Below are 22,265 nucleotides of genomic sequence, written 5' to 3'. Positions count from 1 at the left end.
GAGAGACTAGAGAGAGAGAGAGAGAGGGACAGTAGTAGTAGTCGCCTACCCGGAGTAAGGGAGAGAGAGAGAGAGAAAAGAGAAAGGAGGTAGAAGAAGGGTAAGTTTCTTCGGCGTGTCTCTACGTAACTCGTGGTCAAGTTTTTCTTCAAACGGGCTCTGTATCCGTCCACCAAGAGTTGTTTGACCCCTTCAGAGTAAAATCACCGTCGGGGAGGCTACTTCCTACAACACCGCCGGAGTTACAGCGTACGCAGATTTGCAACGCCGGCGTTTTATCGTTCATTCCAAACGTCAATGACCTTCGTCATTTTGACGTCAGTTCATTCCTTCGATAAATTCCACAAAGATTGAATGGTTCCTTCTGCCGGAAGTTTACGACGCCGCAGAGTTACCGAAGAATGACTCCCCTGGGGTAAAAAGGTTGGGGGAGGGGGCGACTTTTAGCAAAGTACAACACTCGTCATTGCAAATGGAAGTAGAGCGACTGTTTTATTGCGGTTAATCAGACCCTGTCGAGATGAGATGGTTAAAATTGGCTCCGTAGAGTATGTGATCCACTTAGATATTTACTCTAGAAAAGGTTTCTCCCCTTTCCTCATTCTTTACTTCATCCTGTTAAGTAACCAGTTGGGCAGACTAGTCAAGGTGTTTCTAAATACGATGCCCAAGGGTACGTTGACATTCACCATCTCTCTCTCTCTCTCTCTCCTGTACGGCAGAAGAAATGTCGACTTTTCACGATGAAGAAACTTCATATTGACTTACGGTTTATATATCAAAAGTCCGAGGGATGAAACTCGTTCCGAGAGTTTAGTGATGCATGTATAGTAATTACTCCCAACTGGATTCCCTAATATGATGATGTAATATATAAATTTGGGTTGCAAGAGGTGTATGTTTGCTTTATAATGATATACTGTATAGCATGGAGATCAGTCATTCGAACCACGAGATGAAAACATTAGTATTAATATTTTTATTATTTGGTTTGGTTTAAAGCCTACAAACAGCTGTCAGGTGTTAATGCTTGTTTTCCAAACCTTGGTATGTTAGTTTGTGCTGTGCTGCCCCGCTACCACATGTATTTTGAATTTCTACCGTTTTGTATCAGTTCTCTGAAGATGGCTTAGAAATAAAAGCCAGCAAGGAACTTAAACCGTTTCATTTCTTCCGTGGTGTTTGAGATATAAAATTCGATTCATTTCTTCCCTGTGGTGTTTGATATATAAAATTCGATTCATTTCTTCCCTGTGATGTTTGATATATAAAATTATTCATTTTTACTCTGACCTTAGCTTATGGCCTATGTGAGACGGTGGCATTCATGTACGGAGTGAGGTCAAAGATTTACATTTCAAAGTCGAAAGGTAAATATGATTGTCAATGCTTGAGCAAATTTTTAATTTACTTTTTCTTAGCTTCTACTGATTCTTTATTGTTCAAAGCTGAAAACGAGGAAAATTTTCTGTCATAATAGTTTGTTAAAATTTATTCACCCGTTGAGCCATTCCTTCTAACTGGGGGTGGCTCCATATATCTTTGCAGCGTCCCTTTAGTCCCTAGCTGCAACCCCTTTCATTCCTTTAACTGTACCTCCATTGTCTTAAAAGAATGCTAAAAAAATAAAATGTCTCACAAACAGAGTAGATGGGCTTGACCATGCTTTTTTGTTCCTTCTGTTATTTGTACTAACGTTAATGGAAACATGGAAAATTATGCCAGAAATTACTGCCTTCTTCAAGAACAAATTCTACTTTAAATAGAATATTAACAGAAACCATCTTATCTCAATTTGCATTTCAAAGCGTCTCCATGGCCTTGGGAAATTATGCAGACTTAGACTCAGTCTTGTGCCCTCTGACTCTGACAATTCAGGACAAGCTCAACGACATCGTATGTGAATACCTTGGCAGGACATACGGTGATTGTGAAAGGTTTTCAACCAGCACAATTTTTTTTTATCTCAGTCTGTTACATAAAAACATGGACCTTTACAATATCAATCTCGAATCTCTTCATTTTTCAATGAACAGATGTTGGTAGTGTCTACTATACTCAACACAGAAATCTTCTTATTTGGTAAAAAGTTCATTTCTCTTCAGTCTCTTTTAAATGTGCTTAACAGTATCGAGAACTCATTACTTCACTCACCAAAAGTCGTGATAAATATTTAAAAACTTACAGTTATAACTAAGAAAGGTAATTTACAACTCATAGCACCAATAAGAGATGATTCTTATAACAGTCTGACAGGTCCCAGTTTTTTTTCCCTCATTCATCCTCATTTTTAGAATTTCCTTTTTTGATAACATTAACATTTCTTTGTAGTTGTATCCCTTCCCACTTATTTCAAGGGAACCTTTGTCACCCCCTATTCTCTATTCAAATGGTTACATCCATTATTCAGAGTGACATATTTTTCTAATAACCCTCAATGTCACTTTGATAAGGTATTTATAGACTGCCCTACCAGACAGGTTTAGATATCAGAATGAGGATTCGTGTTAGTTTTTACAAGGTGTCCAGCGCACCAATGTTTCAAATTAAAATTGCTTCATCAGCAATTCTCATTATATATAAGCAAGAGGAGTAAGTACTATCTATACATGAGCAGAGTTAGCAAGGGAAACTCATCATGCGAGAGGTTGATCTCAGCTGGCTTTGATGCATGGTGGGATGATGACTTCATTCACTAGATCTGGTCAGTTCCTGACAATGAAAGTAACGTGAGGCTTGATGATTAGAGGGAGAATTTCTGGCAGCAGAACATCAGTAGCAGTTTATCAGAAAAATTATCACATCTACGGAAGATTGGCAGGTTCTCCAACTTGCAAGTTCCTTTCACACTAACTTTACAATAGGATATCAGTGTGCTCAATTAAACTTTTAACATTCTTTATTCAGAAAATATATATGCTGCTTGATACGACATATCTCTTAACATAAAGAAACTATATTACCTAGAAAATGGCTGAAATCATAAAATGCAAATTGTATTACAGTGAACCCCCCGTTTTCGCGGGGGATGCGTACCACAGCCCCCCACAAATAGCTAAAATCCACAAATACTTAAAACCCCTCTAAAAACACTTAGAGCTGCCCATTTTGATAGTTTAAACACAAGAAAAACCCTGTAAAAATGCTTATACCTGGGTATTTTAATAGTTTTATCACAAAAAAGTGCATTTATTCATGAAAATTATATGAAAATACAGTAATTAGTGAATATTTTTTAGTGAAAAATAACGCAAATGGGCAAATTTTCCGCGAATAATGGGTAGATATGTTCCACACAGAAACCCGTGAATGCGTGAGTCCGCGAATCGTGAGAACGCGAATACGGGGGGTTTACTGTATGTATCAACCTAATTTTAGGAAAAAATGCTACAAAGTGGAAGTGATTAGTTTAACTGAATACTGAAAACAAAACAGCCTCCTTCTTGCTCAGAAATTAAGAACTCCAATTTCAGAGCTTCAGTTTAAATCACCCAAAGTTGCAGGAACATACAGAGCAATTTCTACACATCGAACCAGTTACACAATATTTCACTACTGTTGAGCATCCTATTTTGGTTTGGCTTTTTTACCCTCCTTGGATTCCCAGAGACATTTCTTATGGTGTTTCTGCAAAGAGAACATATAACTTGGTCTAAATATATAATTCTTGAATGTCACTGTGATAACAATCATAAAATTAAAGAAAGTGTGTAACACACAAACCATTACTTGCACATAACATTTCTTACAGTCAAAACTGCTTAACTATTTGTCAGGGGTGCACTGAGAAGTGATTTACTATCTTTCGGAGTCTTAAGCAGTGCACAGTCAGCTCTGTTGTGCCTCTCCAGGCCAAAGCTGCATTGGTTTTCAGCTGTTCTTCTCGTTCTCTTCACCTGGCTTTCCAAATTCTTTCAATTTTTTCCTATGACCCTGCTTCATTATGGGGATTGTAATGTCTAGTCTCCTACAATTACATCACTCATTAATTCGATCGTACTGTGACTCAGCCATATGTACTACAGCAATAAACATCCAGCCTATCTCATTCATTAGACTGCATCCTTGTTTGACCAGATACACTATCATTCTTCAAGCTGAGAGTCTATGTATTGCTGAGTCTGGCTGTGCAATGCTGAATTCGGGTGTGCAAGCACGAATTTTAAGCATCAACAAACCAGTATTTTCTGTGCATCTGGCATGTCAACGACTGCTGCCTGGGACTTGACAAGTTAAACTGTTCCCTCATTTCCCTTCAAACAAGTTGGGATGTATGTGGGGCATGTTGAATCATCCTGTTCTCTTCAATCCAATATGTTTGGTGCATCAAGTAATCTTGTTGTATCATCGCTGTGTTCTTAATGTCTGTCCTATGCTAGACAAGTACTCAATGCTCTGAGATGTCCCAGTCAATTTGCTCATGTTTTAGTGCTCAAAAAGCTTGTAGAGAGATTCTGAGTGTGTGTTACAGCGTCAAGATTCTCTTTGATATTTGCTCAGTTCAAGGTAGTAAAACAAAAATGTGATTAGATGTAGGAGTGAGGGATTTGAACAGGAAGTATTGCTGATACCTTCTAAATTAAACTCACTGATGCCCGCAATGATATAATACCAGATATAAAGAGCAGGCAGGAATATGCAAACAAAAATGAAGGTTTACAACTCCAAACAAAATACTGTGCACTTCACAGAAAGACCAACAACATGATTAGAGCCTACTGTTAAGAGATACAGATTATAACTACTTTGTATTAAAACCAATTTAATAATGAGCTTCAGTATTTGTGTCTAAACACAGAGACTTATAAAACAATGCAATAAAATTATGTATATGCCTGTGTATAAGGCGACCTTTTAACCTTAAAAATTCTCCCCCCAAAATGGGGGGTCATCTTATATACCAAGTGTAAAAAGCAAACCTTAAATCCTGCCAAGATTTTTAATGACAGGCTAACCCCTGAAGTGTTGACAGTTGTGTCAATAGTCAACTAAGGTCACAACTATCAACACTGTACACAAAACAAATGACTGTAATAATGGTAAAAACTGTAGGTAATTCAAGTGAATCACTAACGACGCAAGTATCGATACTGTAAACAAAACAACCGTAATTAAAGTAATTACTGCAGGCAATTACCATTATTAGGAGTTAGGATGAGCGAGCTCTCACTTTGTTACTAGCTTTATCCAGAGTACCATTATTCAAAATGTAGTTATCACAAGACCCCACACCAACTATCGGTAAAAATAAAAGGAGGTAGTACAAAGCTTCGTTCAAGTTAAAAGTAGTGAACTTTGCAAAGGAAGAAGAAGTAGAGATTGACCTGCCATCAGATTTGGAATTTAATCCACATGATGGTTTCCTTACAAATATATCACAAGACATCATCAACAAACTTATGATATCAGACGATGAACATGGTAATGAATTTGTAGGATTTTAATTGTTTAAAAATGTTTTTGAAATGTTTTATTGGTTGCAAATAAAATATCATCCTTTATACACTATACCAGTATTTTTTTTTAAATGACCTCACCATTGCTTATGCTTACATCAGCTGATGGTTATTTAATGTAATAAATTGGGGGTCGTCTTGTATGGCGAACATACCTCTAAACCCACATTTTTACACGAGAAACGGGGGGTCGTCTTATACGCGGAGTTGCATTATACACCGGCATATACGGTACATGTTTATCATATATTACTGCAATGAGAATATCAAGAGTGCTGTATGAAGGTGTACAGTACATAAGAACATATAGTGACTCACCTTAACAAAAAGTAGACAATGTTTCAGAGAACCAGAAACATTCAAGGTCTTAATCTTGACATTTGATTGTCCCACCTTCTCCACAAAAGGTAACGATGAAGCAACTAAAGGATATGTATTCCGGCTAGTAGATATAATGGCAATGTTGGTTTTTTCATCCGTATACTTGACTGGAACATTTGAGTATTAAAAGTTGTTAGTGATGTATATGATAAAGAACAATAATTTGTTGTAATAGGAGGAGGAGAATATATACAGAAAAGCTTTAAAAATAGTTCAAACTTCAAGACAATAATTCAAAATGTCAGTAACTCATCTAAGCCTTACATAAACACATTCATGATAATTAGTGATAGATACAGATACTTGTCACTTTACCATAGCCAATCAGCAATAACACACTGCATATAATAGTGAACAGAATAAAAAAACACATGAGCTGCTAATCTGTAGAGTTGAGAGGTAGGAACTTAATGTTAAATAATAACTAGTGCAGTGAATAAAAAATAAAAAATTTATATTTTTTTGCATTTCCAAACTAATGTAGACTAAAACATTTTTGCAGTTACAGTATATCAGTGTTCATTAGCTTATAAATATCTATTTTACATAGGTTTTTATTGGCAAAATGCAGAGATTTGTTCAGATTTGGTTTAACAAGCAATGAATACCAGAGGAAAGGTAGTCTACTGCAGCTGTGGGAGTCACTTACTCCCTCGGCTAACAAGGTTTTTTGTTCTCATGAAACAAATTCAATATGCAGGATAAAGAAATGACGATTCATGTGAAATGTGGTTTGTTCACAGGGGAAACTTAAAGTTTTTTTTAGAAATATTTTGAATATATCTGTTAAAGACTTGAAGGATTATACACACAACAGTGTCAACTATGCAGCTATCACCAAGGCAACTTATAATATGTTGACATACATATGACACGGCTGCAAGACAAATAGAAATCTACCAAAATCATAGTGTACTTACCACGAAACCCTCTCTCAACTGCTGCATGTCCAAAGTCTCCATGCATTTCCTGTACAGTTTCGATCAGAGTATCCCACAATTTCTTCTTTTCACGGACATGCTGTAGATCCACCTCTATTACAATATACCTGGAAATACAAGATTCACAGTGAGTACCATTCAGTAGTTTTTCCTTTTTAAGTGTCAAGAGCAAGTGAATAATAGTGATATTGGTATAAAAAATGTGTACATTTTCCTATTCCACCTCTGTTGTTTCAAAGCAGTTCTGTAACATCCTAAAATGTGCATTAAGTCTCATGCATCTATAGTGCAAGAGCCACAGCTTGGCTTCTTGACCTTAATGTTTTTAAGTGACTTTCATGATTTGATGCCTGACATAATAGTTATGTACTTTTTAAGACAACTCCCATTTTTACAACTAGATATATTTAGTTTAACAATGGCAGCCTTGTTTACACGAAGTGCCCATAACAAAGTAGTAAAATTTGCAAGCTTAATAATGACAATCAAGAAACAAAGCAAATATTTCAATGGCTGTGCCGTAATCCCTTCAGCTATACAGTGCCTAACTTCCCGAAAGCCTGTCCATAACCATAAGTCAATGACTGGGACTGGCTGCAGGCATGAACACGGCCTCCAAGCCCTGTTAAGTACATAGCAGCCTATCCGACATCCTAAGTTTGGTTAACTTAGGGTGAATTTACATAGGGGAAATTGCCCTGGCCACAAAGCCATGCTTTCTAATTTGCTGGGTAAAACTGAAGACTACTACCGCACCCCTCAGGTTCAGTAACTACCAGTTTATGTGCAATATGGGCACCGTGTTTAGTACCAGCCCCTTGGGGATGAATGTCAAAAATAAATATATAACAGTAAATACCATAAACATAAATGAAAACATAAAGATAAGGAAGTACCCGACTCTTTACCAAAAGCTCCCCTATAACACTGTGCATGCTAGATAGCATTCCAGGACGGCCAGCGTACAACATCTGAGGTTAATTCCTGGTTAATTACAGTCGACCGACGGAAAAAACGCCCAATTCTTAATAAGCAACCAAAATACTATATAGGAAAAATCAATTTCCAAAGTAATACCCGACGCGGAGCTACTATTTTGGCTAGCTCTGCCATAAGGTCACAGCAACCTGAACAGGGTCAGTTTTTCAACCAAACATGACGAAACGAATACATTACCTTCTTTTAACCCTGACCATTTCGTCAATTCACGTTCGAGGATGACCCTACAGTTAATAGCCGAGGTCGAAGAATACGATTTTTAAGGTCCAGACTTCGAAACTTCAAGGAAGCGTGGTCATGTTAGTAGTAATGTAAGGAATCGTCTTCGTAACGGCTCCTCTTCTTGTTCTAGTTTTGTCCGTGTTAATGCGTAAGTTTAATTTGTCCACGGTTTTAAATGCGTTTAACTAATCGTTTCCGATTCCAAACAATCATCTCTACGCAAATGTGTCAAGATTGAAATATTTAAGTCCAACAGGGAGATTTATTTGTCGTTTTAGCGGTAGAACGACGCTTATTGATCTGTGAAATCAACCTGCATAATCGCTGTTAAAAATGTTCCTCACATTTATTGAATTAGTTTATATTATGCTGCAATTAACTTATCTAAGAATGTAAAAATATCTATGAGAAACTGTTATATGAGAAATAATACATTAACAGCGAGAGAGAGAGAGAGAGAGAGAGAGAGAGAGAGAGAGAGAGAGAGAGAGAGAGAGAGAGAGAGAGAGAGAGAGATAAAAGATATCCCTGGTTGCTATGGCAACGGAGAAGCTCGCTGGTCAAACAAAAACAAATGTCACTGTTGTGCGTAGCTATTAGGCGAAACTGATCTACAGCAGAGAAGGGGTTCTTGGGCCAAAACACATCTTGTACCTATAACCTGTGAGACACTCAAGCGGTATACGTGTTATTTAGTAATTAACGGTCAAAGGTATACTGTACGCCCATTCTACACCTATTTCCGTTTTATGAATGTTAATGGCTTGGTCTAAATGTCCTTTTTCACATTCCTTCACTGTAAAGCCACTTGTAACTCAAAAGAAATGATGAAATGTCTTGCAATGTCATATAGCTTCCTTTACTAAAACTCTGTCAGTGAAACAAAAAGTCTTTTCAGTGTAAGGCTAATTCTACAGACCAAGGTTTGATGACTTTATAATCTTTAACAAGCAAATGCCTAACGTGAAACAAATCGAACAGTTTTCAGCTATTATTGTCATTTAATGATGTAGTAGCAACTGTAAAAATTAACCTACCTTAAACCACAGGTGAATAGATTAAATCGCTTAAAGTTTAGGAGTGAAATCAGAAATACTTAAAAAAAAAAAAAATCTTCACAAAGCTACATTGAAACCACTGGGAAAACAGTGGTTTCAAAGTAGCTTTGTGAAGATTTTTTGTCCAAGAAGAGGCAGTCATGTTATGCTTACTCACCATGTGTCGTTTATATATAGGCAAATAAAGTTCTGACTCACATTGGGATTGAACCCAGGGCTCTCAAAAGAAAGGCAAGGGTGTTATCAACTGACACACAAGTCATAAATGAAGTTGGAACCTAAGTATCACTGTACTGAAGTTTTTTCTGGGCAAGCTGTTGCCTAACGTACTATACTCTACAAGTGTAGTTTACTTTAAGTAGAATTAAAAAAATAAATAAATAAACAATGAGAGTTTTCTTTTCAGGATACACAAACTCATCCCAGTTACCTACCAGGAATCCAGAAGCAGTCAAAGACAATATAGTAATCATGTCTCTGCGAGCACTGCCTTTGCAATTCTTGAATTTGGGTGGGGAGATGATGTATATCATTGACCAGCGTCTTCGTGCTCAAAATATCCCGTCAGATAAAGCGGCTAAAGGTAAAGTGTGCAATTTATTAGCTAAAATACTGTACTATTCACTGTAGTATGAAATGGATACACAGCAGTTTTATTGGCAACAAATCTGTGCATCATGTCAGTGTATATTTAAATAGTATTTACTTCTGATTAAAACCTGTTAAATCAAGAACATTTCACAACAAAGTTTTATATCTTTTATTATAGCATCTGAATTCTCACTATGAATTATCTTATACTCCCCATATCTTCTCAGTGTACCTGATAAAAAAATCAGTCTGGTCACTGTCCAGTTTTTGTATTAGAAATCATCAAGATGTTCAGACATGTGCAGTCTCTTTCTGAGCATGAATGAGAAAAATCCTAAAATGATAATTTCACGAGAGAAATGATGCCTGGATGAATATCATATTATAAGTGACATTTGTCAAAAAGTCATAACACTCGTCATGAGCTGTAATCACTATACTGTACAGTACTTTCCACCTCTTTTTATCAGTTCCCACAATTCTATTTTCATTAGTTGTTCAACTCCTTCAACTGTTCCATGTTCCAATTCTCCAATAACTTTTATTTTTACAGTTCGAAATGACATCATAGGTATTATGCTAAACAGACGCTTTGTAGAGGAGCTTTTCAAACCACAGGACCTCTACTGTCGCTCTGCCCTTCGCACTGTCTTTGACAAGTTGGCTCATGGGTCTGTAATGAGACTCAATGCACCAAGCATGGACAAGGTTCGTTTTTTTAACCTCTTTCATTGAATGAAGAACAAATAGAAGAATTTTACCTTCTAGAGCACTTTAAAACAAACTGAGTGTAGTACTGTACTGTATATAGAACTGTATATATTTATGATGCGGATGTCCATTTTTTTAAAGATAAGAGATTTAGGCTTAAAAGCCAGATTTTATACAATTTTTTATATTCCTTAATAATTAGATGGCAATTGTACAGCAGCATATCATGTTTTCAAATAAAATACGGTAAGGGGTATTATACTTTGGAACATATTACGTACTGTTGAAAAACTAAACTTTATGGAAACTCATCAAAACAGTTATGCAACATGAACTTTGGAAAGTATTAAACTTCAGATCTACTGTAAATTTTTCTTTAAGCTTCACATGGAAATGAAGTAGAAACTTGAAAATATATAAATTACCTGTTATGGCATAATAGTGCAGTACTGCATTAAATTTTGTCTCACAAATTGTTTCAAACAATAATCATGAAAATAATTTTATTAAGAATGTAATTCCCTACTTAGACACCACAAATCTTGTTCTAAGCACCAGTACATATATCGCTGGAATCCTTCCAGCTCTTTGATTTGATGCTGATGGGTTTGAAACATCAAGTTCTAATGTGCCCTCAACCGCTTGACCTGCTCTTAGTGACACTGAATCATCTAGATGCCCTGAGGTTCTACGCCTCATCCCCTCCAGTTTTGGCACAGGTGGAAGCTACACTTAATCTCTTCATTAAGGTATATTCAGAGGGTTACATCTCTTGAGACTTGAATTTTTCATATAAAACTTGTACTAAGGAAGATTCATTCAATATCTTAAGACATTTGGATTTATGAAATCAGCATACTGTATGTTGAAAACGAATTAATGCAACTGATGCTTGGCTGACTTACATTTTGGATATCTGAAAGGTTTCTTTAAGGCATAACCTGTTGACATTTTAAGTAGAACATAACAGAACTTAGTTGCAATACAAGGATTTTTTGATGGACCTCATTATCAATATTAAGCTTAAATCTGATTGTCACTAACTTCAGGTATACTGCAACATGTCAGTTGGTGAGCTTGCAGATATTCGGCGATCTCTTTTAGACTTTGTACAGGATCTCCATATCAGGGTTTCAGTGTTCCTCAAAGAAAGGAAACAGACACCAAATGGAACCTTTGTTATTGATCATGGAGGATCTGCTGTTCCACAAGGTAAGAAGGACAGTACAATCTTAAATAGTTATCTAATTTGCCTTTTAATTTCTTTTCTTTCTGTGGTCCTATTTTATATGTGAAGTTTAATTTGGTGACAAGATATCTCGTTATGTCGTGCTACTACTGATTTCTGCGTTCAGCGGTATTCTGCTCTTGCAGTATACTTTTACGTGAAAATAAAACTGAACTGCATTCAACTATCAAATTAACAATGACTGCATTTCAGATAAGTAGAAAACCTCCACAAATTACATCTAAAATTACTTCACAGTTAAGCAGTCTCTTCCCGTTTCTTTCTAAGATTTTGTCTTCTCTTCAGGAGGTGAAGTTCCTGGCTGTATTCGTGTATTTGATGGCAATGGTGAGGTGCAAAACATCTTAAGATTCATACCAGGAGACAGCTATTCCCCATCCAGGACTCCATATGGCTCTCTAGATGTTAATGGACCAAGAAGGATATCCCTTGGAACTAACATGTTAGTAATCTAGCTAAGTACTAAACATACCTTCATAGGATTGGTAATGAGTCTATTCTGCTTGGCCATTAAGTTCTAGTCTTCCACAGATAACAACTGCAGCTGCTGACTGTCCATAAAGGAATGGTCTAGCAGTTGTTTTTTGGGAAAGAAATACCAAAAATAAATGATACTCAACACCCTTATATACCCAAGATCCTACAGAAACAAAAGAGGGCAGGAAAAAAGTGGGGCTTAACCCTTAATACATTTAGAGTAGGACAGAAGATTGTAAGTCTGTGGAAACGCTTCTTATATGGAGACAATCGCAGAATGTAGTGCTATAAATCTAACAAAAGATCAGTTTATTCCACTAGTTTGGAGTGGAAGTCATCACCAATTCACCTGACTTGATTTTCATACTGTATCGACTCGAAGTGACTGGATAATCTAAATCAAAAGAAACTGAAATAAAAGAACATTAAAACTCATCTACTAACAATTTTTGACATTATATGGTGAAGCTCTCTGGGAAGGTGTTTCATTTCTTGGAAAAAATGCATTAAAAACCTATTACTCTTTGCATTGAAAGTCTCCCACTGGTCCTTGCCATTAAGTCTGTCCAAAAGCAGCATAATGAGAACTAAATTGTTAGGTATACTAAGCAAAATAATAATCAAAGGAAGAGTTCTGTCACTAAAGGGACTACCAGACCCAAACAGAACCAGTAGACAACAGAAAATATGAGACTAACAAATATGCTAACCATGGATATTGCTTGACCCAAACAGTCAATATGTATTCAACAAACTCTTAGGGCCTTGATATTATTATTCCAGATAGGAATTCAGATCTACTTGGCTTTCTTTAAGTGAATGACAGGACATCTGCCAAAGAACTGCATTGTGGTGAATTTTTTTTGCTTGATAATGTATCAATGACAACACAATCACAAGTATAGACTTCTGAAGGAATTTCTGTATCTCATCTTTTCTTCACTGCACCACAGGTATGAAGCTCAGGATCCATCCAGTGACAGAGAGCTGGAAAACTCAGAGCAAGATGAAGACTTGTCGTATTCTTCACCAGAAGTATTTACTCAGCCCCCTCTTTACATAGCAGAGCCTTACACTCCAAGGTAAGATGGTTTATATTTTTCCAACATAATTGTTATTATTGTTACTACTGTACTGTAAATGGTTTAATCAACTCTCATAAGACTGTTGGTTGAAAAGTGTGTGAATTTAAGCGATGTTCTGCATTCTGGAATTAGGTCATGTGGGTTATCTACTGAATACCTGGGTGAGATGAGTGTGACCTATTTGAAGAAGAGATCAAATTACCGTACTTCTGCAAGGCAGGCACTCTCTTTGAAAAAAAATGGTTACATAAACTAGTACCTTTCTTTTTTGTTGCAGCTTTGATAGCATTTACGGAAGGAAAGCTAGAGATGAACTGAACTTGTTAGCTCAGTTGATTGGTACAACGTCAACAAACAAAGAATTCAAGCTGAACATATTCCAGACTGAAGATGATGATTCCAGGTATGTTAAATAAAGCAAAAACTTGAACCTAAGTAGCACCTCAACTTAACAGACACTTTGGGGGTCTGGCCTTCCTGTTAAATAACAAAATCCGTTAAGTAACAAAGATCCTACATTATACTGTAGTCTGCACTTGAATAGTTTTTAGATATCTTACACCTAATGGCAACTCCACACAATTCTTACCCTAAACTAACCACCACTTTACACACGACACTCAATTTCAGAGATATTTCTAAAAATGTATCACATCTAAAATGGCTGCATTGGGAAAATAATCATAAAATGGTATCTGATAAGTACAGCAGTCCACTAAAATGATGTCCATTAAGTGGAGATGTTACTTTACCCAATGACTCAAGCTTACCTTAAAAATAATCTCTGCATTTCCAGAAAAAGTACTTTAATATAAGAATGACTTGAACACTTACATGCAACCCTCCTACCTCCATGTGGAAATTATCGTTCATACTAACTTTTGTTTCTTTCTAGAAATGACAATGATTTTATTCGAGAGGGTGACTTCATCACAATAGAAGGAGGTATACGAAGCAATCGTCCCGAGCTGGGGCAAATCATGGGAGAGCTGACTTTAAACGAGACAGATAACGCCTGCGATAAGGGGCAAGACCTCCTAGATCTCATGGACAGTATCTAAGTTGCTGATAAACATTCAGCTGACCTACATAAAATTATTCAATGTATGTTAGTTTTGACACTGTTAGATATATATATATATAAACTATATTTGTGAGGTAATCTGCAATGAGAGCATCTATAATATTTACTGTATATCCAAACATAATATATATCGGAAAAATAAAACACGGTGTAAAACGTATGAAGTGAATGCGTAATTTACCTTTTCCACAAAACTGAAAACTGAGACAATTTCTTGCCTATCAAAGAAGGCCTAAAGTAAGGAGTTCGAGCAAAGGTGCAACACATTACTACCCTAAAACAATTCTCCTTGTAATGTAATAATTTACTTACATTTTTATATATTTATTTATTAACTTAATTTATTTTTTCTGTCGTCATAAGTGATCTCTTTTTTTTGTGTATTTTCTATTATCTTCTGTTACTTCTTTCATTTCATATTCTTTGGAAGCTTGAATTTCAAGTCAATGGCCCCTATCTATCTTTTAATTCGTAACATTAGTCCAATAGTGAGCTGACATTCACCTTTAGAGTTATGATATTTTGTAGCACTGGAACATAAAATTTAGGTCAAAGGTCAAGCGCTGGGACCTATGAGGTTGAAACAAATGTTAGGTGAGGGTGGAAAGTATGATGAAAAAAAGAGAACGTGATCTGAGGTATAGTAAAAGGAATGAAAGGGGCTTCAGCTACGGGCCAAAGAGATTCTGCAAAGAACCATAAGTACTGTAATGCCTAAAACATACCATGAGAGGTACACTGACAGCACTACTCCCCCATGGGAGTAATCCACTGTAATTCCGGGCTTAAATCTATGATTATACCTGTCAGGTTAAATCAGATGTCAAGGTATGTAACTAAACCAAAATACCTCTCTAGGACAGGTTAACAAACCAAGCTTCAAACCTTATTTTTTTTTTTTGTACACTGATTAATCTTCTGTAACAAGATCTTGCTTGTTCAAAGACGAGTTGCAATCCCGGCAATATGACAGTGCAAAGGCAATTATCACATCTCTAAATGCAAACATTCTGAATAGAGATCTAGTACTGTACAGTGAAAGGACTTTATAATGGAAACACTGGGACAAGTTACATAAAAATATTTATGTATTAATGATCCTTACAAAACATCTTATGTCACACAATTCATTCAAATAATTTAGATATAGTTTCAGAATTCTAGTTTCACTTGGGGTAAAATTCCTTGCAAGCCATTCGAGAAATTACCCCATCTGAGAGGGAAGACATTGTAAGTTCTTCCTTGGTTATCTTGTACGTTTCTGTGACTTTCTGTACGTTTGTTAGAGATGACAATTCATCTAGTGGCACAAGCTGTTGGTAGAAATGTGATTTTTCAAAAAGAATAAAGGTAATACTTTCTTAACAAACAGATTACTTTAACAAAGCCCATATGTGCACCTGTGTGAATTCCAAATTCCATGACAAGGAGAGAGAAAAACCATATTACACTTCACATTCACATTTGATCCCTAATCCCCTTTTCCCGCCGAGAGCAACCAGATTTGTTGAACAACAGCACCAAAATGCAGTGAATGTGCCTCGCTGTCAAAATTCTCAGTTCCAGAGGTCCTTTATTCCTCACACCATTGGACTATGGAACAGCCTCCCTGAGGATCTTATTCAATTGGAACCTCAGTTCAAGCAAAGATGCAATGCATTACTACCCTACCACAATTCTCCTTGTATTTTAACAATTTACTGACATACTTTTCTATTTACTTCTTAATTTGTTAATTTATTTTTTCTCTGTTAATAAAAGATCTCTTCTTTCCGTATTTCTCATTACATTGTTACTTCTTTCTGATGAGCACCATATTCTTTGGAAGTTTGAGTTTCAAGTCAATGGCCCCTGTGGGTTTGTTCCATATGAACAGGGTTCATCTTCTGAAAATAATAATAATACTGGTAGATGACACCAGTACATCACGTTCTCTCAGATTCCCTGGTAGCAAACTAGATCACCTATTGGTTTTCTGAACCGGTTGTGCAAGAACAGAGGGGTTGGGAGGTGGGCACTTCTTGTAAAAAGTAATGGGTCTCTATAGAAAATAATTAATCTACTTGAAAATAATTAGTCATTTCCATACAATCCCATAACCTACACCTGTTCTGGGGTAGCCAGGTGGAAGAGAGCTGAGCTGATGTGAATATGAAACCTAGGTTAAGTGCCTGGTGAAAAAGCAAGTGGAACCCACAAAGTTCTGAGAACTAATAAGGAAGAATGGACAGGAAGTGCCTTGTTAACGAATTAATGTTTTGATAAAATACAATCATGATTGTAATAAGCATGGAAAAACTTTAGAAAGAATATCCTGGCTGACCAGGATTACAATTCTAAAAAATCAATTATGTGGAATTCCTCAAACCCTCACCCCCTGTGTTACAACTTGGACTGCTGCCACAGTAAAGCATTTAAAAATGCAATGATATATTTTAAAATCTAAAGGAATTTTTTCAGTACAAACCAACAGATATTACATAGTCTATTTGTGCACTGGTGTGAATCCCAGTTACTACACACTAAATAAAAAAGTAAAGATTTACTACTTAGGTTAGCACATGTACATATGGTTCCAGAAGTCTTCTTGAGGCAGAGTCTCACTACTTGCATTGTCTGAACAACTTTGACAGACCAGGGGCAATTATGGCAAAGGTAATGGGTTTATTCTAAAATAATTTTATTTCAGTAAATATGCCATTTGTTTTATTACAATTCCTTAACTTTTTCATAACCTGCATAACAATTTAGGGGGCATGAGAGATAAGCTGTTGCAGATACACCTCACCTGAGAAACCCATAAGAGCTCCAGGGAAATTGAGCAACAACAAGCAGAAGAAGGACAAGGAAGTGAATGATCAGCTGGGAATGAGCGTCTCAAAAGGTAGATCGTGGCAAGAACAAGGTATGACAGACAACAGAAGAGGAAAGGTCTGGCACAGGGCTAATAATCAACACAAGCAGTACTGTACTGATGGCAGAAAACACAATGGAAACGGCAAGGGTACAAAACCAAGCAGACGACAACTAAGGGGACACCAGGTACAAGGTTAGAAGCCAGAAGATGAAGATCAAGGGAAGGAGATTCAGCACAGACTTCCATTGTGCCAAAAACAATTCCACTGGCTGACAGCAAGCAATGAAGAGATGCTAATCAGAACAAGGAGGGCATAAAGGAGGGAAAGGAATAACTTCCAGAAGTTATGCACTCTCCTTCTTCAACTTGAAAAGTAGAAAACAAAAATATCTTTTTTAAATTACTTCCAGAAGTCATTTTCCACAGAATGACTAGGTCAAGACACTTGTGAGCAGGAGCCACTGGGGACATTGGTGGCAGCCTCCACAAGAAGTGACTAAACTAAACCACGGAGGAGCATTGTCTTGAGGAAGACATTCTTTAATGAAAGGATCAACAACAAAACAGGAGGACAACGAAGCTAATGCAAGAATAGAACCAACAGACATTCCTGAAACAACAGAAAGATCACCTTTCCTAAAGGACCTCTTAAAACTTTTTTTGTACATCTTGTTGTTCAGTTAATAATTCAAGTGGATTGGTAACCAGTCCTGACAAATGGAGCAAGTAAGATCAGGTGCATACACTTGACCCCTTCAAATATTACAAAGGTATTGGGGATCTCTACTAAAGGCACCAAAAATATCAGGTACACCTAAATAATGGCAGTGAGAAATGGTTAGATACAGTTACAAGCACAAGGAAACCAGAAGCATATCTCCATATCTCTTTTCTACTACCTGGAACATTAAGCTAAGGAACTAAAAGATGGGCAGTCTGTACTTACTAAAGCACCATTCAAAAGAATAAATTTACAATCCAGTATTTATAGTTCTTCATCCATATCTGATCTCATTTCAATTTAGATTTTAAAAAGGCATACATAAAGCATGAATTTGTACTTCAATATGACCATCTCTGTATTTGTAATTTACAGTAAAAAAAACCTTACATGAATTAAATGAAATGAAAGATAACAGACACTGCATCTCCCCCACAAAAAACTGAGGCATAAAATTCCACATTAATCAAGTTTTAAGGGAAACATTCTTCAATTCATCAGACCCTACAAAAGTGCCCTAACTCAAATCAAATATACAAACTCCAAGCGAAAGAACAATAAACAAAATATGCTCAACACTTACTTGCCCTTGAATCTGACCACTTAGCTTTTCAACTTTAGGCTCAACATCGGGGTCAACCACTACAGCTAGAATATCTTTGTCGCTATCACCTAAGCCAAATCTAAGAAGAGACTCTGAAATCTGAAAAAGAAGATCCAAGGAGTTAAGCACAGGTGTGATGCAAATCTGCAACATTTTTACTATATGAATCTTTCATACTGTAAAAACCCTAATTTTATAAATCCCATGCCTTTATAATTCATGTTTCAGTGTGAACGTGGACAGCAGAAGAATTATGAGTCAGTAGTAAACTGGGTATTTAGCTAATACAGTGGACCGCCACCTATTTGCGGTTCCGAACTCGTGGCTTCACCTATTTGCGGATTTCTCGGTGGAACATATATATACATTATTCGTGGCAAATTTTTTCATGGAGAAATATTCACAAATTACTGTATTTTTATATCATTTTCGTGACTAAATGCAATTTTTGCGGTAAAACTATTAAAATAATCGGGTATAAGCATTTTTTTAGAGTTTTCTGGTGTTTTGAACTATCAAAATAGGCAGCTGTAAGAGTTCTTAGAGGGGGTTTTAAGTATTCGCAGATCTGAGCTATCTGCGGGGGGAGTAGTGGTACGCATCCCTCACGAATCCCGGGGGTCGACTGTAGTGTAAGAAACTTCCCTAAAAAGACAAGCACCAAAAGTCACACCTGATGGACACCATTCACCAGACAAAAAGTTGTAACCTCCATCAACCAAGTGACAGAATATGCACTAGATTAGACAACCTGCAACAATCTGAAAGAACCCACAGGGAAAAATGTACATTTCACTAACTCTCAGGTAGTGGAGAAGGTGTTACAGTATGCAAATAATTCCACAAAAAGATTTAATACCTGAGGCCACCTGCTATTTACAAAATTATGACAGCAGATTTGTGTTCCATCAAGTAGAAAATTCCTGAAGTAGTGAGACTTCTGTTGTCACATGGAGTACTTTCAACTTTACCAGTTTAACTAAACAGTTACCATGTCATACCAATAAAGATACCAATTTAAGTAGGGATGTATGAGTGAACTGAAAATGAATCTAAAAACAAGCAGCCCCAGTCTCTTTCATCAATGACTGTGTTGGCACTGGTAGGCAAGGTCACTTGCTAGTTACACAAAACAAATAAGCCAGCTGTGGTCCTTCAAAGCCAGTAAATTATCTAGCTTGCAAAACTAGCAACATCTGCAAAACCCTGGTTTGCACTTGGTAAAAACAAATGATAGATCAACTGATGTAAAAATAAATGACAGATCAACCAGCAGAGATAAAAAAATCTGCAAAAAATTGCAAGAAAATCCTTACTTACATTTTTTGTCGGAGACAAATTGAAAATGATTTCCGAAAAGACAGATCGAGTTGTCATCTTCTTTGCTTCTAACGAACGAACAGCTTTGTTGGCTGCAACTAATACTTGAAATGCACTGACCACCTATGAAAGAAAAAATGTTAGCAAAGAAAAAATATGTTGTTGGCAATACGTCCGGCAAAAGAATACACAATGTCAATATTTTTCACAGACTTGAGAAATCAAGCAGAACATCTTCAAATATTTTTCACAGACTTGAGAAATCAAGTATAACATCTTCAAAGTAAAGAACAAAAAGAAAGACTATACAATATACCATTTCAGGTTTGATGAGACTTGCTTCCACCTGCCCTTCCATTATCATTTTGCGGAGATCAATTGCATTTTCAACGTTCCTATACAGCAAGAGATGACATCTACTTCGTGATGCATCCTCTAGCACATTAACTGTTACCATTATCGTAGTATTATAGCCTGAAAAATCAAAGTAAATTATTGACATTAACAAACATTATTTCTTAACCATTATACATACAGTTTTAAGAACATTTTAAATTCAATATGACATATACTGTACAATCCCCAATCTCTAAAAATATTTTAAATCCAGTATGGCATATAATGTACAATCCCCAATCCCTAAAAATTCTTGGTTATCCCATCCTTTTAAACTTGCCCACAGCCAAGCAGATTCTTAATGTTAATGATGTTCAATTCTATCACGGGGAGGGAGAGAGAACGGACATGATATTGTTATGATTATTGTTATGATGGCCACCCTGGAATGGTTCCGTGCATACGCAAGGCATATTGGAGCCATATGTTCAAGAAGGGATTGGCTAAGGAAGCCTATTATAAAAAGAACTATAATAGCCTAACCTAACCTAGTAGGCCGTGTTACTTAGCCGGGTGAAGGAAACTCAAGTTTTCACCAAAAGTTCCTCTATAACACTGCGCTTAAACAATAGCATTCCAGGACGCCCAGCATACAATAACATGTCAGTTCTGAGGTTAATTACAGTTGACTGTCAATAAATAGCAGTAAATTTTGATGAGCAACCAAAATACTATAGAAAAAGTCAATTTCCAAGGTAACAAGCTGCTCGGAGTTATACTAGGCTGGGCCACAGTTTTACCATTTTCCCTTCGCCACTTGAGGTAACATAGAAAGCTTGAATGGAGCTCTCCTGCAGAATTACCGATATTCCTAAGTATTAGCTCCACATGGACTGTATGGAATGGCTCCGCGAATACGAGAGACATTGGGGAGCCATGTGTTCAAGAAGGGATTGGCTAAGGGAATCTATTGTAATAGGAACCATACTAACCTAACGTACCCTAATACAACTTAACCTACTAGGCCGTGTTACTTAGCCGGGGGGGGGGGACCCCGGTGAAGGAAATCACTTTCTACCATAGGTTTCCCTATAACACTGCACATGAGCAATAGCAAAAACATAATTAATTCTGAGGTTAATTACAGGTTAATTACAGTCGAGCTACAAAAACTAACAGTAAATTCTTAATAATTTCCAAGGTATTAACCGACGCGGAGCTAGTACTGAGGCTAGTTCTACGACGCCGAGCTAGTACTGAGGCTAGTTCTACCCTGGGTATGACCCGGCTTCCTTATCGAATTAGGTTAGGTTAACCTTTTAAATTATAGATTCACAGCTATTTTCGTCATTAAATAAATATGGGCTGTAGTTTGCTATTCATGCATTTCCTATGCAAACACGCTGAACTGTCAAACACGTCAAAATCACATGAAAAATAAACACGATTTAAGCTACTTCTTCTTCTTCTTCTTTCTACGATGAACGGAAATAGTCCTCTTTAGTGTGCGGGAAATATTCACCATTATAGTTTAACAATGCTTAAACTTAAAGCTAACTGTGAATCACTCAAACCAATCAAAATAAATATCAAACTATGAAAACTTTACCAAATAATTGCACATATATTCACTTCGAGTTCTGTTGACACTTGGGTTTAAAATACTTTTAGTAGTAGTAGTAGTAGTAAAGTTTAAAGTTTGGAACGGCTCTCTGCCTCGCTTTAGTATGCCGGTAATATGTTTGATACAATTCTGCTGTTATTGCAGCATTCGCACACCAACAAGATATAAATGTATTTATGTCGACTAGAAGAATATATTAATGTGGCTGCATAATTTTCCATATGTGATGCGTTTGTTAACAAAATCTATTGACATAAAATACAGAGCAAGTTAACGAACTGAATGCTCTGGAGTCGACTGGTACTCATAGTGTACCAGGGAATATATCAATTAATGAAATAGTGAATGAACAGTTATTGTCGTCAAATAATAATGTTAAAGTTTTGGAGAAGCCTTAAAGGCATAACAAACTTGATTGCATACAACCTGGTTGATTTTTTGTTGCGTTTTCATTTTAATTTTGATGCACAGCCTGATGAGACGGGCAATCTTTAACTAGTCCAGACCAGAAGAAAAAGATAAAAGAGACAAGATGAACGTCTTGAGATT

The 22,265-nt window shown here is 36.5% G+C and overlaps 3 protein-coding genes across 8 annotated transcripts; 1 reads left to right on the top strand and 2 right to left on the bottom strand.

Moving 5' to 3' along the window:
- Positions 1-2,881: 2,881 nt before the first annotated feature.
- Pop5 (POP5 ribonuclease P/MRP subunit) lies at positions 2,882-14,134 on the bottom strand. 2 transcript variants are annotated; one of them, XM_067105999.1, is made up of 4 exons: positions 14,005-14,134; positions 6,758-6,885; positions 5,775-5,944; positions 2,882-3,627 (listed from the first exon to the last, which is right to left on the bottom strand). In XM_067105999.1, coding segments are annotated over exons 1-4 (360 nt in total). In that variant the 5' UTR covers positions 14,007-14,134; the 3' UTR covers positions 2,882-3,567. The 2 variants fall into 2 exon arrangements, with proteins under 2 accessions (XP_066962100.1, XP_066962099.1); XM_067105998.1 differs by lacking the exon at positions 14,005-14,134 and adding an exon at positions 7,955-8,107.
- OSCP1 (Organic solute carrier partner 1) lies at positions 8,550-14,410 on the top strand. Of its 2 annotated transcripts, none has more exons than XM_067105993.1 (9): positions 8,550-8,662; positions 9,464-9,640; positions 10,202-10,356; positions 10,944-11,108; positions 11,409-11,571; positions 11,894-12,050; positions 13,039-13,167; positions 13,448-13,573; positions 14,066-14,410. In XM_067105993.1, the coding sequence occupies exons 2-9, from the start codon at positions 9,529-9,531 to the stop codon at positions 14,229-14,231; spliced, it is 1,173 nt and encodes a 390-aa protein (XP_066962094.1). In that variant the 5' UTR covers positions 8,550-8,662; positions 9,464-9,528; the 3' UTR covers positions 14,232-14,410. The 2 variants fall into 2 exon arrangements, with proteins under 2 accessions (XP_066962094.1, XP_066962093.1); XM_067105992.1 differs by having other exon boundaries at positions 8,557-8,711.
- Positions 14,411-15,320: 910 nt separating this feature from the next.
- On the bottom strand, positions 15,321-21,823 carry LOC136839667 (EKC/KEOPS complex subunit TPRKB-like). Of its 4 annotated transcripts, none has more exons than XM_067105995.1 (5): positions 21,702-21,823; positions 20,073-20,230; positions 19,757-19,879; positions 18,416-18,535; positions 15,321-15,567 (listed from the first exon to the last, which is right to left on the bottom strand). In XM_067105995.1, exons 2-5 carry the CDS (start codon positions 20,211-20,213, stop codon positions 15,421-15,423), a joined length of 531 nt encoding a protein of 176 aa, XP_066962096.1. In that variant the 5' UTR covers positions 20,214-20,230; positions 21,702-21,823; the 3' UTR covers positions 15,321-15,420. The 4 variants fall into 4 exon arrangements, with proteins under 4 accessions (XP_066962096.1, XP_066962097.1, XP_066962098.1 ...); XM_067105996.1 differs by lacking the exon at positions 21,702-21,823 and adding an exon at positions 21,409-21,546; XM_067105997.1 differs by lacking the exon at positions 21,702-21,823 and adding an exon at positions 21,270-21,291.
- Between the last annotated feature and the right edge of the window lie 442 nt (positions 21,824-22,265).

Source organism: Macrobrachium rosenbergii, chromosome 6 (genome assembly GCF_040412425.1).
Source record: "Macrobrachium rosenbergii isolate ZJJX-2024 chromosome 6, ASM4041242v1, whole genome shotgun sequence".
In the NCBI taxonomy this organism is placed as follows: domain Eukaryota; kingdom Metazoa; phylum Arthropoda; class Malacostraca; order Decapoda; family Palaemonidae; genus Macrobrachium; species Macrobrachium rosenbergii.
Note: the sequence above shows the minus strand (reverse complement) of the source record. Positions and strands in the feature narration are given on the sequence as shown.